Source organism: Triturus cristatus, chromosome 8 (assembly GCF_964204655.1).
Source record: "Triturus cristatus chromosome 8, aTriCri1.1, whole genome shotgun sequence".
In the NCBI taxonomy this organism is placed as follows: domain Eukaryota; kingdom Metazoa; phylum Chordata; class Amphibia; order Caudata; family Salamandridae; genus Triturus; species Triturus cristatus.
This window is the reverse complement of record NC_140591.1, coordinates 861941424-861960419: the sequence shown is the minus strand read 5'-3', so window position 1 is coordinate 861960419 and position 18996 is coordinate 861941424. Positions and strand designations below refer to the sequence as shown.

The following is an 18996-nucleotide window of genomic DNA, read 5'->3' as shown; positions in this document are numbered from 1 at the left end:
CAAAAGATGTTTCTTTATTTCAGAGGCATGTCAAGATGACGCGTTTTGACCGCAAGCCTACGGTCTTGATCACACACACACACACACACACACACACACACACACACACACACACACATATATATAGAGATAGATAGATAGATAGATAGATAGATAGATAGATAGATAGATAGATAGATAGATAGATAGATAGATAGATCTACTATTATTAGCATAAAGATTTTACGAATACTGTAATTGCTTGTTATTCTGATTCAAGCCTGTGAATCTATGAAAGATCTAATACTAGAGAAGAAAATAAGTTACTTACCTATAACTGGGTTCTTCAGTATTGTTATCTTTCATAGATTCGTAGGCAACCCTCCCTCCTCCCCTTAGAGGCTTATTTTATTGTTATGGGATTATCCTTCCCACTAGTTCTTGAAAATCCGAGGGAATCAGTCTCTATGAGAAGTGTTCTAGAGGGTGTTATCGTCTGATTAGCTGGAGTTGGGTTCCTTTTAAATAATATGGATAGGTTATTAAAGTGAATGTTTTGTTGCCATTATAGGCTATGGTAATGTACTGCTCTGCTATGATACCTTGGGATTCCCACTTTGATGATGGGGAATGATTCAAGCATGTGAATCTATGAAAGATACCAATACTCAAGAACTACAGTTACAGATAAGGAACTTATTTTCTTCCGCACTTGCCATGCACAGTGATAGCAATAATGCTGTAATTCCAGATGTCATTAATCATATTATAGAATGTCATGGGTAATGTAATATGTGAATCATAATCGGTGCAGGGGAACTTCACAAGTTATCGTTACTTCAAGTAACTATAACTGGTACGTTTTCGTGTTTTGTGGAGTCTAAAATTATATTTGTTAAGGAACATTTTCACAGAACTATAAAGTCAATTTAAGCTTTTTTTCAGCAAATTTACAAGGTTTTCAAATGTATAGTAAAATATTGCCATGCATACCTATAACACCACTTTTACTTTAGGTGAAGTATGATTGTATTACCATATCTAACTATCTCATTCCCCACCATGCATGGCCTTCACCCCTTTTCAGTACTGTGTCACTAGGTATCTATATATTATGAAGCTTAATTTCTTTCAAAAGACTGAACAGATTTTCACCAAATCACAAAAAGCATGCTTTCTGCGTAAAGATCTAACTTTCTGCTATATTTGATGCAATTCAATTCAGCCATTTTGATTGCAGCGTTGTGTGAAGTTAGTATGGGAAAGTGCATGGGGAAAATACTTTATGGGACCCCTCTTTTTTTGGTCCCCACTTGAAAGATCAGCCAAAACTTTGCACCCTTTTTTGAAAGTTTTGTGAAGATTTGTCAAACGTCTTCAAAGTTATCAGCAAAATAAAAAAACATTCTCTTTGGATACTCGGTCCTAACTATAACTACACAGCACCACTGCATTATATATATAGATATAAAATCTGATATCTGTTTTTATTTGGTGCTGTTGGAAGGGAGTGTTTTCCCTTTAAATTGACACTCTGCACTTTACTCTGTGACCCAGTAGAAGGCGCAAGCCGAAACACGTAGGCATTTGTATGCACCCCTGCACTTTGCTAGTAATGGCCCTGTGATGAATGGAGGCTGAATTAACTTGAAAAAAATAAACGAGTTAACTCACACAAAGGATTTTGTTGGAGCTGTTCTTCTGCTCGCCCTTGAGACGCGTGGAGTATTGGAGGGCGGTGTGCATGAAGGTATAAAAGATATATATATATATATATATATATATATATATATATATCCCGCTCAACTGCACCTGAGAAGCGCGGCACACTAAAGGCGGGTGCTTCAAATGCGGAGGTGCACCGCAATCTCTATTCACGCTCCATGACTCCTTCAGGTTTCCAGGAAAGAATCGAGCACTCACGGGTAAGTAGTATGGCAGCTTCGTTTAATTCGGAGGAGTAAACAACAGACGCGTTTCGGAGCTAGTCCTTCCTCAGTGTTGTTACTAAGTTCATTACAAGCTACTTCTTATATACATCATTCAAAATTAAACATAGAGGAGGTCGGAGGAGACAGCGGTCCGGGATTATTGGGCGCCATCTTTGAAGGGTCAAAAAATAATGGTTCAGATACAAACATAAATAGGTATATAGTCATGGATTGGCTGTGAAGTTTAAACAATTAATGTTTTCGAAATACATAAACATTTCATCAGTTTGAATGTAAAAAATAAAATTATCGCATTGGATATGTTTCACAGTACAATCTCTTGGTTATAAAGCCGTGGATCGGCAGTCCGCCTATATTAGGCGATTTGTGACCCCGTAGCAGGTGCCAGACAAAACTGTCCATTTGACCATAGTCATGCAGTTATCTGTATTTCGCCGTGTATCGGCATTGCTGGCTAATAAGTCAAATGGTAAAAGACAATCAATTTAAAGAAAGGAGGAATGGTGCAAGGAAAGAAAAAAGGTAAGGGAAAGGGGAAAAATAGGAACTGAAGAAAGATAATGTGACACACATTTCGAGAGTCAATGCTGGACAGCATATTCAGATGATACACATTGGGTCACAGTCAAAGTTACAATTGATGATTGGTAGGTCAAGTATTTCTGAGTGGCAATGACTCCTGGAGTATCTATTATCTAGGTCCCTAGATGTACAATCAGTTCTTCTCCTGAATTCAACCCATATGGGGTCTTAGTTTGGAGATCGATTATATATCTTGACTCCAGTCGCCTTAGTCTTGCTACTCTGTCCCCTCCTCTGGCATGTACCAAGACACAATCAATCGCAAAAAACTGCAACAGATCCCTGTTGCTGTTATGTTTTATGGCGAAGTGTCTAGCTACGGGATAGGTGAAATCTTTTTTCGCTATCGCCCGCATGTGTTCCAGAATTCTGAATTTAACACTGTTCACTGTACTTCCCACATACATGAGTCCGCATGGGCATTTTAGACAATATACCACATATGGTGTTTGACAGGTCAGAAATTTCGAAATGACTCTTTCTTTAGGCAAGCCCTTAACATTGTAGTGAAACATTCTTTTGCTAAAGGCGCAGGCTTTGCACTTCCCACAGGGAAAAAAGCCCTTCATTTCTTTTAAAGTGCCCTGTTTGCGGGGAATGGGGTCTAAATGGCTGTGTACCAAGTTATCTTTCAACGATCGAGCTTTTCTGTATGTAATTTGGGGAGTCATTGAAACATCAGACCCAATAATGGGATCAGTTTTTAGTACATGCCAGTGTTTTCTGAGGATAGACCTCAACCTCAATGTGTCACTGGAGTAAGTTGTGATAAGCCGAAATTGGCCCTCCGTAACTTTTTCAGATTGTTTAGTTTGTAAGATTTGTTCCCTAGGTATTTTTCTGACTCGTTCAAGAGTGTTCTCTAGAAGATTCGTATTGTAGCCTCTCATCTCGAATCGTTTGAGACTGCTCTCTGCTGCTCTTTCAAAATCACACTGTCTTGAGCAATTTCGTTTTAATCTAAGGAGCTCGCCATATGGAATGCTATTTTTCAGTTTTTCAGGATGAGCGCTAGAGGCATGGAGGATACTATTCCCTGCTGTGGGTTTGCGATAGAGGTCAGTTGTTAATTTCCCTGATTTAACTTCTACCTTCAAATCTAGATAGTTTACTGCCACTAAACTAATCTCCCCTGAAAAGTGTAGATTCACGGTATTGTCATTAAGGTGTTGGATGAAATCATTTGCTTTGCCCATGGAACCTCTCCAGATTATAAAAAGGTCATCGATGTATCGATGCCAAGATACAATCTCCTTTGTCCATTCTGAATTTTCTGCGCTCCAGACCACCTGCTCCTCCCACCAGCCTACGAACAGATTCGCATAGCTGGGAGCGAAGCAGGTGCCCATCGCGGTTCCGGAGATCTGTCTAAAGTATTCTCCTTGAAAGAGAAAAATATTATTGTAAAGACAGAATTCCATGAGTTCCAATAACATTTTGTTATGGGTTGCAAATTTCAAAGCTCTCTTCCTGAGAAAATGTTCAATGGCCTTTAGCCCTTGGTTATGATTGATGCATGTATAAAGACTGGTGATGTCTAATACAATCATACAGAATGATGAGTCCCACTCAATGTTTTCAAGTTGGTGAATGAAATCAGTCGTGTCTTTTATATAAGATGGCAGTCTCAGTACAAATTCGAAGAGAAAGTGATCTAAAAATCTGGACAAATTTTCCGTTAAGCTTCCCATGGACGAAACAATTGGTCTTCCTGGTGGTAGTGTTGCATTCTTATGGATTTTGGGTAAATGGTAAAAAAGTGGGCGTGACAGGATTTGTTGTTCTCAAGAACAGATATTCTTCCAAGTCCAACATTGTTGTGTCGTGCCATTTCTTAATGATGGAATGCAATTTCTTAACGCTCTCTAGGTAATTTTCCTTTGTGGTTAATTCATAACAATTAACATCTTGTAATTGTCGTAAGGCTTCATTTATGTACTGGTCACGAGGTATTAATACGATGTTGCCCCCTTTATCTGAGGGTTTAATAATCATGGTGGTGTCCTCTTGTAGATTTTTTACGGCTTCTTTCTGTTTAAGAGTCAGATTCTGTTCAGTTTTGCAATTTCCTGCTCTCGCAACGTGAAATTTTATGTTTGGATTTATACAACTAACAACTACGTATTTGAATACTCGCAATATACAACTGCAGTATTAGCGTGCACAGTGTCGAGTTCCTCCTTTCCTTCATAAAACTGAACAAAAAATGACCAAAGAATAAACATCAATATTACGTCAAGCACAATTTGTGGGAGAAGTATTCTTGGATTTTAAGGATGGCTGCAGCTTTGGAGGCTAAACGAAAAAATACAGCGGACAAATTGTTCTTTACAACTTCAGACGGAGGGGCAAGCAGTTCTAATACACGCATCACAATAACTGAGGAGATTAAAATACAGGCATTATTTGACCAATTGGAAAAATTACATCGTAAGGAACTTGCAAAATGGTGGGAGGCGGAATCACTCCGGAGATACATAGAAGTATCACGGGTACCTAGAGGCTTGCGTATTTTTACAATACCAACGTATGAAGACCCTGATCCAGAAATGTTGGAGGAGTGGTCGAGTAATTCGAATGCTTGTTCATTGACTATGCTACGCATTTTTGTTAAATATGCATTAAAAGACCGCAGTAAGTTGTTGGAAGAAATAGATTCATTGCTCTCGACATTAGCTATGCTAACAACTCAGGAGGCAATTGATACCTTCATGAAAAATCTAACAACCAAAATGGATAAATTGGAAGCAGAGATTACAGCGAAAAAACAGCGTACATTTCTGAGAGATTACAAGGACTATCAAGCAGGTCGGACCCTAACCTTTCACAGAAAATACGATCATTTATTTGATAAGGAAGGAAATATAGCAAGTGTTCCCAAAGTGGCAGCTAGAAGTACGGATATCACAGAAAGTTACATTTCTGATGGTAGTCTATCAGATGCACCAGCGGCAGTTCTGAATCAAACTCAACAGAAGAAACCGCATTTTTTAGTACAATTTCAGATGATGAACCAGGGAAGGACAGAACAAAATTACGAACCAAATGCACCGAGAGGGAGAGGACGAGGAGGCAGAGGAAGAACCAGAGGAACAAGAAGGCCAAACAACGCAGGAAGACAAGAGACAACAACCCCAGTGGGAATGACAACAAGGGGCAAGCAGGCAACAAAATGACTGTAGTGAACCTTTCATCACGGGTATTGTCGGTGGAAGAGAGTCGTCTTCTGGGACTAGGTTTGTCTTTTTGTCCTACTTTGAACTTAAATTTTGCCCAAACTAGAATAGACTTGTTTTATTTCTCACGCAAACTGAAACTAAAAAAATGGTTTGATACTAAATGTATGTCTAGAGAGCCAGACACTGACCTGGATGGTTTCAGTAACTTGAATGTAGCTGATGTTGAACTGTTAAATATCTTGACTTCTCAACAGGAACAGAATGCGCATGTTAATATATCCCATATTGCTCAAGAGTTGGAGATTGACATAAATGACAGCCCAGGGAGTGGCTTTAAGCCCAAGTCGGTTTTCTTACCACACATTGAATGTGATGCCATTGATGTTTTTGAAAGAGGGGTGTTCGCTGATTTAAAGAAAATACGATATAACAAGCTTCCTTACTTTCAGAAAAACTTGAGTGAGCAACAAATCCAGGCATTAGAGAGTTTGAAACAAGTTAGGACCATAACAATACGGCAGTCCGATAAAGGAGGTAACGTTGTTGTATTAGATAAATATGCATATTTGCAGGAAGGTTACAGACAGTTAACCAATGAGATCTGCTACAATGTTTCGGACACAAATGCGATATCTAAATCAAATCTAGAATATGGAAACTTGCTTGTAGATTGGAGGGAACGAGGTTTATTGGAATGGGAAGAATACAATGTAAATGTAAATGTTGTAGACTTGTAAAGCTGAGATGCCAATTTCCCCGTACCCCTATACTCTACTTACTGCCCAAACTACATAAGGATCCAGTGAATCCTCCAGGAAGACCTATTGTCTCCTCGATTGGTTCCCTATTGGAAAACACTTCCCGTTTTATTGACCACTATTTAAGACCTTTTGTGGTCAGTCTACCAGCCTATCTAAGGGATACTACTCACTTTTTGACCATTATAGATGGCATTCACTGGGAGCCTAATTTCATCTTGGTGACCCTGGATGTATGCAATCTATATACTTGTATTAACCATGACTTTGGTCTACAAGCCATTAGACACTATCTAAAAACCCGTTCAATCTCCCTATGGTCTCACTCAGAGATGATTCTGGCCATGATCAAGTTTTGTTTAACAAACAGCTTTTTTATGTTTGATGATGTGATCTACCGTCAGGCACAGGGCACAGCTATGGGAACCTGCTTTGCCCCCAGTTATGCCAATCTGGTGATGGGCTGGTGGGAGTAGCAGGTGGTGTCATCTATCCCAGATTTTGATCGCTGTGCCCTGTGGCTCAGATTCATTGATGATATTTTCATCATATGGAGGGGTGATATTGAGTCAGCTAACAGGTTTATTTGTAAACTAAATGACAATCAGTTCAACATTGCTTTAACAGAAAACATCAGTACCAGAGAGATTGAGTTTCTGGATGTGAAGGTTCAGATCGTAGACAATTCCATCGAAATCAAACTTTTTCGAAAGACTACTGCAGGAAATAGCATTTTAAATGCCGCGAGTGCTCACCCACGGAATCTAGTATATAGTATTCCGTATGGTGAATTGTTACGGGCAAAACGTAACTGCAGCTCGCTTAGCCTGTATGAAGAGGAAAAGGCTATTATGATCCGCCGCTTCAGAGAAAGAGGTTATAACACTAAAACCATCTCAGAGGCCTGTAAACGTGTATAGTCGGTAACACGGATTGAGCTTTTGCATCCAAACAAATCCAAACCAGTTGCTGAAACATTAAGATTCATTACTACCTATTCAGGTCAAGCCCAAAATATTCGCCAAATATAAAAAAAGAACTGGCATGTTTTACTAACTGACAACAATCTTCAAAAACATCTAAGCAGTTGTCCACAAATTACATTTCAGAGAAGTAAATCACTTCGTGATGACATATGTTCCAACTATGTAACTAGCAAGGATGTAAAGCTATGTACTGATTGTCCTGGCTTTCGTTGTTGCAAAAAATGCAAAGCATGCAGAAACAGCTTTGACTGTAAGACTCTTGCTCTCGCTAACAGAGAATTCAAAATTAAGAAAGCTTTGACCTGCAATACCACATATTGCATTTATGCACTTATTTGCCCCTGTAATAGGGTTTACATTGGAAGCACTATTCATTGTGCAAAGATAAGAGTGCTGGAACATGTCAGAGCCGTACGACACAACAACAGACTATATCCAGTGGCCAGACACTTTTTTGAATATCATTCTCAAAATGAGGAATTATTGAGAATGGCAGTAATTGACACAGTTCCTATTGGTGTAAGAGGCGGCAATAGACAGCTAACATTACGCCAACTAGAATCAAGATATATCATTGATTTGGAGACCATGTCTCCTTTAGGATTAAACTCAAGTGAGGAATTAGTGGTACATCTTCGGCAGTAGTTTTGTTTCGAACTCCAGGTTTATCCTTTGAAATCAGATCTTAATGTGATGTATATAGTGTATATAACTTGACAAATGAAACCCCAACGAGAAGTGGTATTATTCTGTTTGTCAACAAACTGTTTTTATGCAATTTAAATGTTTTGAGATTATAAAAATATTTTCTTTTGTACATTTTCAGGTGGGATATATTTCAGATCAGGCCAATCATGTTGGAGAAAAGCACAAGGGAACACAACGTTCTAATTATGTTGTCGATTATAATTAGCCCACTTGGGCGTAATTTCAGTCGGTCTTTATTGTTACTTCATAAATATATATATTCATGCAATTAATTGTATTTGTAACAAGGGCCGGTCTAATAAGTATAGGGAATTGCCAATGTTGCATTGACCCTTTAACTTGGATTTATATGACAATCGAATTTAGTTATTTTCAAGACAATGATAGCTTTATTTTCTGTTGATTTATTTGGCACACTGGGGCTTGATTTGTCTATGTTTTTTGTTTTCCCACATTTTGCTTTACTATTTAAGTATAAATGCCTCCATACTTATAAGCTTGTTTGTTAAATCTTCACTGCTTTAAGATGGCCACCACTGAATTGCAAAAGTACTAGCTTTAACATATTTGTCCTTCTATCATGTTTATTGCACTAAATTAAAATAAAAAAGATGCTGTTTCTGCGTTAGCCACAGCGTGAACAAGGCGAAAGCTGAAACGCGTTGCTGGTGCAGTCAGTATTATTTCACTCCAATTCCAAGGTGTCCTGGCGTTCTTTTGCATTTTGGAGAACTGGGTACTTTTTATATATATATATATATATATATATATATATATATATATATATATATATATATATATATATATATATATATATATATATATATATATATATATATATATATATATACATAGAGAGAGAGAAAGAGAGAGAGAGATAATATATATATATATTTGTGTTTCAGCTACTCAATCATCCGTGCCTATAAATGGATTCATGTTTAACTAGTGGGGCTGAGCCAGTTATAATCCTGTTACATGAGAATGTAGTCATAATGAATTAGTGGATGCATATTTATTAAGGTCTTGATTTACGTGTATGAATTTGGTGGTCAGATTGGTTGCATTTCATGTTGTGTTTTTCTCTCCTCATGGTAGTTAGATTGATACCATTGAAGTCAAACTGTAAACCATGTTTATCAAGGCTACAGGGTGTATGACATTGATTTGTGATTTAATGTAATCTGATGTTTTTTGTGATTCCAAGTGAGAATGTTACAAACTTGAGATCTTCTAATACATACTTAGTTTTTCACTTTGCTCTCTATTTATGCAGCTTAGAGATCAAGAAACATGCTTCGGAAACCTGAGAGAACAGGTAAGTCCGTATTCAGTGCTTTTTGTTGAGCATACAACTTGTATTATTGTGTAAGAAGGTCTTTAAAAAGTTGGCAAGCTCTCCTGTGTGAAATGGAAATGGCCCTTTTGTATTCCTAATGTGGGAGGTTGGTTCAGAAGTATGACAGAGTATGACCAGTGCCAATGGAATTCTCGGCATTGAAAGAACACATTTTGAGGCAGGGTTGACTAAGTAATGCAGCAAGAAAATACAAAGTATGAGGTGCAATGTGGCACATTTTCCGGTAGCATTAATTTAACATTTTTACGTTAACACTGTCTGGGCAAAGTATTTACCTCATTAGTACTAGTTTAACACCTGAATACAGAAAAATGCAACTGAAAAGTGACTAGTCAGCCTTTGAATAGAGCCTTTCACAGTGAAGCACAACATGCCACGCTGTTTTAGTATCTTTTGATGCATTTGAGCTATAAAGCAATTTTTATTACAATCTATATAGTCTACAGTATTGGATCCTTTATAGATTTTCATGCTTGAATTATTCCTCATCGTCGAAATAACAAGGGTCTACTTCATGGTGGGATACCTCAGCCAGTAGGGTTTCCCTCCCATCACCAGGAATATGACTCCATATGCCAGCCCCCCAATCCTTTTCAGGGATCTTGTGCTCCTCTAGAGCTACTGCGTATGCCTAAAACTACCTGTTTAAGTCATCCCCTTCCTTGAAGGCAGGCACCAATTCTCTGTGTATGTGGACTTGTTCATCGACATTGGACACAGCAGTTTTGCTGCCACAATTTCTGCCAAACTCTGTCAACTGTTTAGCCTTCAAGTCCAGCTCCTTGAGACCCAGTTCATGATCCAGCAAGATCTTTTTCTCTGCCAAGGCTCTCTCAGCCTCCTCTTTTCTGTCCTCTGCGGCCAGGTGGGCCAAGTGGAGCCTCAGGTCCTTCTCAACCTGTCTTTCCTTTAACTCCTTAGGATACAGGGCTTGGGAAGAGACACTGCTTCATGCATATGATCAAGCAGGAACTCCATCTATGTTGGATTCCCCTCTCTCCTCTCAAGCCTTTGCCCTGTAATTGTTCTACTACTCTTCCTCTTCTCAAGGCCACTGCCCTCTTGGGGCCCTGCTGCTGATGTCAGGTATAACCAGGGTGCTGCAGTCTCTCGTGTAGTGAAGTAGTCCTCTTAACACTCTTACTGTGGTGCAGATTGCATTTTGCGGACCTCCTCCCAAGCCTTTAGGGCAATCAGATCGTTCAACTATGGAGCACTCTTGGGGATTTTCAGTCCTCTCTCTCTCTCTGCACAACCTTCTCAAATCAGCTATACTGTAGCTCTCTAAGTTGTTGATGTCTAACACCATACGTTTCACACCCCTAGTAGATACAATGCACCCTTCCCCATGGCAGGGGTATCCTCCCCTCAGCTCAGAGTTCTCCTCCTTTGTTGTTGCTTGCAGCTATCTAGGTCTACTTTGGAATCTTTCCTGCTCACATTCAGCCCCCTTTCCTTGCGGAACTCTTTCAGCTCACTCCCACAGTAGTATGCTAGTTAGTTGACATCCATGGACATCCTGACAAAGTATGACAAGTGTAAAAACAAATAGAGTACCAAACTGATGAAGGTGAAGCAGGAGTCACATTTTGACAAATCACCAATTGAGAGAAAAAATAGAATTTAACGTGTCCAAGTAGGAACCATCACTCTATTCAGGGCAAGCCGGAAACACACTAAAAGATAACCTGTGCTCGCCCTCTGGTAGCTGGGCACAGAGCAGTCAAGCTTATCTAAATATACAGTGTGTAAAGTATTTGTGCAACACACTCACACAGTAACATAAAAAATTACTTCACACAGGGTTAGAAAAATAGATAATAATTTTATTAGTAAAACAAATCCAAAACGACAAACATCTAATAGGTATAATCAGAGTTATACATTTTTAAAGGTTATTTTAAAAAAATAGTGCTCCTAGTGTTAAAGCAACAACCTAGGATATCTGGTCACTCTACACCAGGGAAAATCAAAAGTTCAGGCTGACAGCAAAGAAGCACAGGACAGCTACAGGACTGGCGCAGGATACATTGAGAAAGTACCTTGGATGAAGGAAGAGTCGACGTTGAAGACTCGATGTAAGGAGCAGAGGAGGCGATGCATCGGCATCAGTCCTTTGGATGTAGGCGATGCGTCAGTTCTGATCCATGCAGTCAGTGAGGCTTAGTCGAAGAACACCTTGTCAATGGAGGCAATGCATCGTCGAGCCACGCAGTCTGTCGTCATTGAGCCGCGCAGTCTGTCAAAGCGATGTTGCAGAGCAGAAACTGCGATTGCATAAAAAGAGATGCATCGGTTCCGATCTGCACGAAGATGTCTATGTGTGGATTCTGCTGGGTCAGCACAGAAAAGCTCATTTTCAAGCATCCAGGACTGGATTGACACCAATTGGCAGAGCAGGACTCACAGATGGCAGAGTCCAGGTGCTGTGCAGAGCTGTAGGAAGTCTTTGGTGGCCCTGAGACATCAGAACCGGGCGCAAGCCAGCAACCCCTTGGAGTTACCCTGGGTTAAAGTGAGATGGGTCCAGTCATTTACTTACGGCAGTTTGGGCTGGACTGTTCCCATGAGCCACAGGGTCAAGCCAGATTTGCATATAGCTGGGTCTGAACTGAGGTGGCGAAGTGAGTTAAAGAATGATGATGGATTCAACCCAGATCTGTGACTGGGGGTGAGTGTTTCAGTGTTCCGTCCATCATCTCCTTGTGCCACTGGATTCAAGCTAGCCTGGCTGATAAAGGGTGTTACCCAGAAACCGGTCCCAGGATGCTTGTTTCCGGTTCAGGGAAGACCTGGCTTGGCAGTTCGGGCTGGACTGTTCCCATGAGGCACAGGGTCAAGACTGATTTGCATATAGCTGGGTGTCAACTGAGGTGGCAAAGGGAGCTTAAGGATGATGATGGATTCAACCCAGATTTGTGACTGGGGCTGAGTGTCTGAAAAGTATCAGCGCTCTGTCCATCATCTCCTTGTGTTTGCTTTCTTCACCCTAAGTTGGCAGGTTATGCCCAGACGTGGGTCCCTTGCTCACTTTGCCACTGGAGTCAAACCAGCCTGGCTGATAAATGGTGTTACCCAGAAACTGGTCCCATTATGCTTGTTTCCGGTTCAGGGAAGACCTGGCTTGGCAGTTCGGGCTGGACTGTTCCCATGAGGCAAAGAGTCAAGACTGATTTGCATATAGCTGGGTCTGAACTGAGGTGGCAAAGTGAACTAAAGAATGATGATGGATTCAACTCAGATCTGTGACTGGAGGTGAGTGTCTGAAAAGTTTCAGCTCTCCGTCTATCATCTCCTTGTGTTTGCTTACTTCCTAAAAGTGCCATTTCTAAAATATCAATGCTAAATCAAACTTTACCAGTAAAGAGGATTTATCATTACATTCCAAAGATATAAAAAATGACAAAGCTACTCCTGTCTAATAAGGAATTCAAATTTAAAGGTGTGTTAAAGAGTTTCGAATGTTAACCGATTAGATGAGTAGGCCTCACTGTATAGAAGCCTAATTTGGGTGTTTGTGACTACTAGGACATGCAAAACGTAAAAGTACAAGTCCTACCATTTACTTACACAGCACCCTGCCCTGTGGGCTACCTATGGCCTACCTTAGGGGTGACTTATGTGAATTAAAGGGGGGGGCGGGAGGTTCAAGGCTTGGCAAAGGGTTTTAAATGCCAAGACGAAGTGGTAGTAAACTGTACACTCAATCCCTGCAGTAGCAGGTCTGAAACAAATTTGAAAGGCTACTTGTGTAGGTGGCACAATCAGTGTTGCAGGACCACTAGTAGCATTTAATTTAGAGGACCTGGGAATATGGCATGCTACTTTACAAGGGACTTATAATTAAACTAAATATGCCAATTGTGCATAGACCAATGTTGCCATGTTTAGGAGAGAAGCACATACACTTTAACACTGGTCAGCAGTGGTAAAGTGCTCAAAGACCCAAGGCCAACAGAAAGGAGGTTAGAAAAAAGGGGAGGAGAAAGGCAAAAGCTTTAGGGTGACCCTTCAGAGAGGGTCATCTTCAACCTGGGTTCATTAATTGTCTGCATAGTATGGGGCGTATAAAAGGTTCCAGGTATATAATACATTTTAAAAAGGAAATGGGCAAATCCTGGTGTGTGCCGCATCTTATGCAAACATATACAAACATATGCTGAGATTTGCCCCATTACCAAAAATCCTGACTATTGGTTTTTTTTTAGAACATTTTAAGATACCAAATGAGCTTATCACAAAATCCCATCTTAGTAATGACTGTGCATAAAACATTCCATGAAATGCCTTTTCTGCATCAAATAGTATCTTACCATCCTGTCTGGATGGAGCTTTCAAATAGGATAACCAAATAGGATTATCACATTATTTATATCTTCTAAAAATAAAAATTCTGTTTTTATTAATTCTAGGGCAATAGAGTGCACAAAAACTTTTTCATACTTGGGGATATTATTCGATCAGTCAGGTTCTTGGAGTAGGGTCATTAAGGAAAGAAGGTTGTTATTTAGTAAATCATTGATGGCCCTAACCAATTTTAGTAAGAAACTGGGTAGACGTTCTCCGGGGGAACTGCTACGTATTTATAAAGCTTCATGCGTGGCGATTGCAACTTACGGAGCTGGTATCTGGGGTTATACCAATGTTAATTTATTACAATTGGCAGAAAACATCTTTCTCAGGTATCTCTTGACAGTACCTGAGAGTACGTCTACATTCATCTGTCACACTGAATTGGGCTTGCCGTATATCGGGGATGTGATCAAGATACAGCCTGTTCTTTTGTGGCATAGGGTATGGACGACTCAAGAATCTGCCTTTAATCGCCAAGTTTTAAAGGACGCATTGGGCATTGACGGGGCAAAACACATAAGATGGCTGAAATATGTCAAAACCTTTTTGAATCAAATAGGCCACGTTGAATATTTTAATGATCCATCTACTATGTGCAGGGTATCAAGGAAGGATCTTAAAAATATTTGTTTGACATATATGAGTGAAGTTAGATTATCAAATGAAATGGCCAAGACTTCCGTGGTAGCACACCATCTTACTTTGACCTCGACAAATGTACAATTATATATTTTGTTAACCACTAAGGATTACGACAGGTTCCTGTTGACACGTCTTAGATTAGATATTTTACATCGATCTTTGAGTTTCCCGGAGGTAAATGATTGGTCCAGAACACTTTGTAATTGCCCATGCGATGACGTATCAGCCCAGTCATCTATCCATATTTTGTTCTTCTGTACATTTTATGCTAAGCCTAGGAAAACGTGGATTATTCCTGTTCTCAAAAGACTGGGTCTGAGACAATGTCGACCAGCAGTTTTGGCTTTGCAGTATTTGGATAATATTTATATTATAGCCGCTGTAACTGCGTTTTTAAAAAATGTTTTTAGATATCGTAAATCATTTGTGATGTGTTAACTAAATCTTTTATCTGCACTTATTGATTTTTTATCCTTTTACTGTGAAAATGTGTGGAAATTTTGGCGTGATACTTTTAATTGTGCTTTTATAGTTATTTTTTTCAATAACCGAATAAAGTTCTTTGAATTGAATTGAATTGAATGCATATATCCCGGCCAGAAATGAAACCATGTTGCTGAGTGCTAACTGATCCATGAACTTTGCAAATCATACCCTCTGTATGTTTGTAGTGCATTTTAGCATTCAAATTGATAAATGAAATGGGCCGGTATGACCCACACCCATTCGCCGGTTTCCTTTCTTTGGAAATACCGAAAAATGAATATTATCCCAAGATCTCAGTTTTCCGATACCAGCCTCAATATGCTGAACGATTTATAAAAACACAAGAACTATTTGCTTTAAATAGATCTTACAAAATATTAAAATTCAATAAGTATGGCATCCTCGGCCCTGGCTAGCTCACTAGGGAGAAACTCAGGGGCCGATTCACAGATCTAACTTAAGACAAAATCCTAAACTTACTACTTTTGGTATTCACAGAAGGCACTTAGTAGTAGTAAAGTTAGGATTTTGTCTTAAGTCTGTCTTAAGTTTGTCTTAAGTTTGTCTTAAGTCTGTCTTAAGTTTATCTTAAGTCAAACTTAAGACAAAATCCTAACTTTACTACTACTAAATGCCTTCTGTGAATACCAAAAGTAGTACGTTTAGGATACTATTTCAATATTAATTTTGTTATTATCGTTAAGATGAGCAATAGGATGAGGCGACTGGATTGGAGACAAAACCTGCTCTACCTCTTTATCAGAACTAATTGAATGTTTGGTATATAATTATTGATCGAACAGGTGAAATTGCTAGCATGTCCCTAGTATATGTCTATATAGTCTTGTGTGTTCACAATACCGTATTACTTTTTCCCTTAATTTTATAAGCACATATTTTCCCAATAAAATCCCAATACTCAATTTCTTTATACCAAATATGCAACAGCCACTTTGTCTCTTAGTCTGCACCTGCTTTGTACACGCATAGGCACCATTTGCAAAAATATAACCCTCTCATCCTGTGTTTGATCACTAATTGTTTATGCACGTGCGATTTCTAGTGTCCTAAGGGCAGAGTTTACAGCTTGGTTCTCAATGTGTTCTTTCTTCCTATATTTTGAATAATTGATCAAAACAAACCTCAAGTGCCCTTGAATGTATCCAAAACCACATATGATGGAGGAGAACGTTTGTTAATCATTAAAAAAATAATATCATCTGTACGTTTTTTCATGATTCCGAAAGTCTGTATCATGAACAAAGCCCTAATAAGAGTTCCTCTTTTGTTACCTATGTAGTTCTTAATGCTGGCTAATCGGACAATCAGTGAGTTATGATCGGATGTTGTGAGGGAACCGACCTTCATTTGGGATCTGGATGGCCATTTGTTCGATATGAACACCATTGATCACTATCTCTATCCATGAGTATCGCTGATGCACAAAAGAGGACTAAGCATATCCATGCTTTAAAACCCTCAAAACGTCTATTAGCCAGTGTACCTGAATCAATTTGTAATTTTAGGTCTACTTAAAATACAAACAGCATCCTTGCACAGTGAGAAAATAGCAAACTTTAGGCCAAGCCTTTAGGTGGAATTTAAGGAAATTAGACCAAAAGTATATGCAGGATCGATTTGGATTGGGGTATGAGGAATCAATAAATAGACGCTGTAATGCGGGACACGATGAAAGTAACAGCTAATAGCACACGTGGGTGGGACACATGCTTGTTTGCCTGAATGTTACCACCATCTCTGCTGGTGTCTTCCCCCAAGAGATTGTGGAGAGAGTTCAGGGGTATTCACAGAAATGTTTTTCTGGGAGACTCAGGGGTCAAACAGTGCAAGGCATGTGGCATTAACCGGGATATCTCGTCTAGCTGGCATTGAGCAGGATAGGATGAATGGAGATGTGGATGTAGAGAAAAGTGGAGAAGCTTGTTCAAAGCTTACAGTGTAGTAGGATATTTCGGGAATCGGAGTGTAAAGTAGAACTCAGCCACAACAGAGCGGTGGCATTATGTGCACCATGGGAAACATTTAAGCAGAGAATGATAAGTAAAATAAACATCAAACAAGTATAAATTCATTTATGTGCTAATAATTATACACATTTTGTTTTTTTCAGCTTTTAGAGTCCGAAGCAGGTAAGTGTCTTAACTCTGTTATTGTTACAAAATGTTACAAATATCTTGTCAGAGTAGAAAACCATAATGAAACCTAGAGAGTATTGTATTCATTATTTTATTAGTGGATTGTATTCCATGGTGCAGATTCCACCCAACTGGGTTCAGATAGTTGCACAACAGCAGCATTAAACATTTGCCATATAATTTACCAAAGGCTGCCTGGGCCTTCCTGCTTTCTGAAACCAAATATTACGAATTGTTGAAAATGCAGCAGCAAGACTGATCCTGAGAGTTCCTTACTGACAATCTATTTCGCCTCATCTGAAGCATTTACATTGGCTGCCAGTAGTCAATCATATCAAATTTAAAGCCATTACTTTTGCTTTTAGGGCATTAGAAGGTGATTCTCTATTTATTTGAGAAAAAGACTCTGTCCTTACAAGCAATGTATATCGCTCAGGTCGAATAACTTTCGACTTCTGCAGGTCCCAAAATGTTCTATGACTAGACAAGGAGGTTGATCTTTTGTGTACCTGGCATCCAAACTGTGAACACACACTTCCTGTTTGCCTCTGTAGGGCTTCTTATGTCTCTGTCTTGCAAAAATAAATGAAAACCTTTCTTTTTTTTATAAAGTCTAGGCTACCCTGTACTGCTACCACCTGAACATTCTCCCTGGCTATTAGCGCCTGGACTCTTCTAATGAAGCTGACCTGCTCTTTAGAAATTCCTTTGATTGATTGATTAATTTATTTATTGATATTAACAGGGAGAGTAAAAATTACTCTAAAAAAGAGAGGAACCAGGAGCTTTTTAGTAGGCCCAGCACACATATTCCCTACCAACACTCGTTTAAATATACGGGTGTGCAGTTCCTAAGGACAGATAGTGATAGTCAGGTCTGTGGAATAACCTCCCAATGGAAGAAGTGCCCTCACACACCCTGAGAGGTGTCATGTTTCATCATTTGGAAGTGCTCCTCGTCGGGCCGGTGCTGCAATGCCCGACAGGCACCCACGAAGGGGCTCTTTTGCGGAGTTCTTTTGGATAATGCTGTTAGGTGAGTGAGAGTGTGTGGGCTGTGGTGATTACTGTAGTAGAGTGAAAGAAGTGCATTAAAATAGGTTTAGGGAAGCCCTGTTTACAAAACTTTTATTCGTGAGGCTTGCTAACCTAAGTAAAAACAGTGTAGCCCTAATTGGAGATAATGGTCCTATAGATGATGCGTGCTATAAATCTTGGTCAACATGTTGCTTGCCATATTCAGCCCCTATTGGGTCTATTTGCAATTCGTCAGGGCCCAGCAGAGAGAAACATTTTCAATTGTCTTACACTGCTGAAAGGTTGGTGCTTCCAATTTAACTGACAGATCAAGTTACCAGCTGTGCTGATTCGTACAAGGTACGCTTTTACCTTGTATCGTTGTGAGGTCCCACAATGGTTAGGTCTAAGGTTGACCGGAATGAAACCAGAGCGCATTGCTCACTCATGACTGAAAGGTGGTGTGATGACTGGCCCTTCACCTACCCCGACTCTGTCTCCCGTCTCCACCCAGGGTCCACTATGTATTAAGGTGCTGCAGCGCTAATCTCAATTCCTCCAGGGCAAACTCTCCATCTAAATCATTACTACTTAATCTACATAGAAAGTCCATGGCTAGAGGTTGTAGTCAGTTGAAACTCCTTAACTTAGTGTTAAACCCCCTGAAGGGCCCAATGGTCACTACCTTCATTATGTAATATCTTCAAATCCTTAAAGAACCTTTATGATAACTTATCATCAGGGGCAAAAATGTAATCAATTGGATAGAGATGTGTACCACACCTAAATGTAGCACCTGCCAGGTTGTCGAAGTATGAGCGCCCATTCAAGCTTAATA

At 39.6% G+C, this 18996-nt stretch overlaps 1 protein-coding gene across 1 annotated transcript in view; it reads left to right on the top strand.

The window, feature by feature from the left end:
- The window catches only part of LOC146805184 (uncharacterized), a 1401767-nt gene that overhangs the window by 654192 nt on the left and 728579 nt on the right, over nt 1–18996 (top strand). Inside the window, exons 7-8 of the mRNA XM_085622379.1 lie at nt 9421–9462; nt 17117–17135. Coding sequence (XP_085478505.1) covers nt 9421–9462; nt 17117–17135 — 61 coding nt within the window. The remainder of the gene's footprint in view (nt 1–9420; nt 9463–17116; nt 17136–18996) is intronic.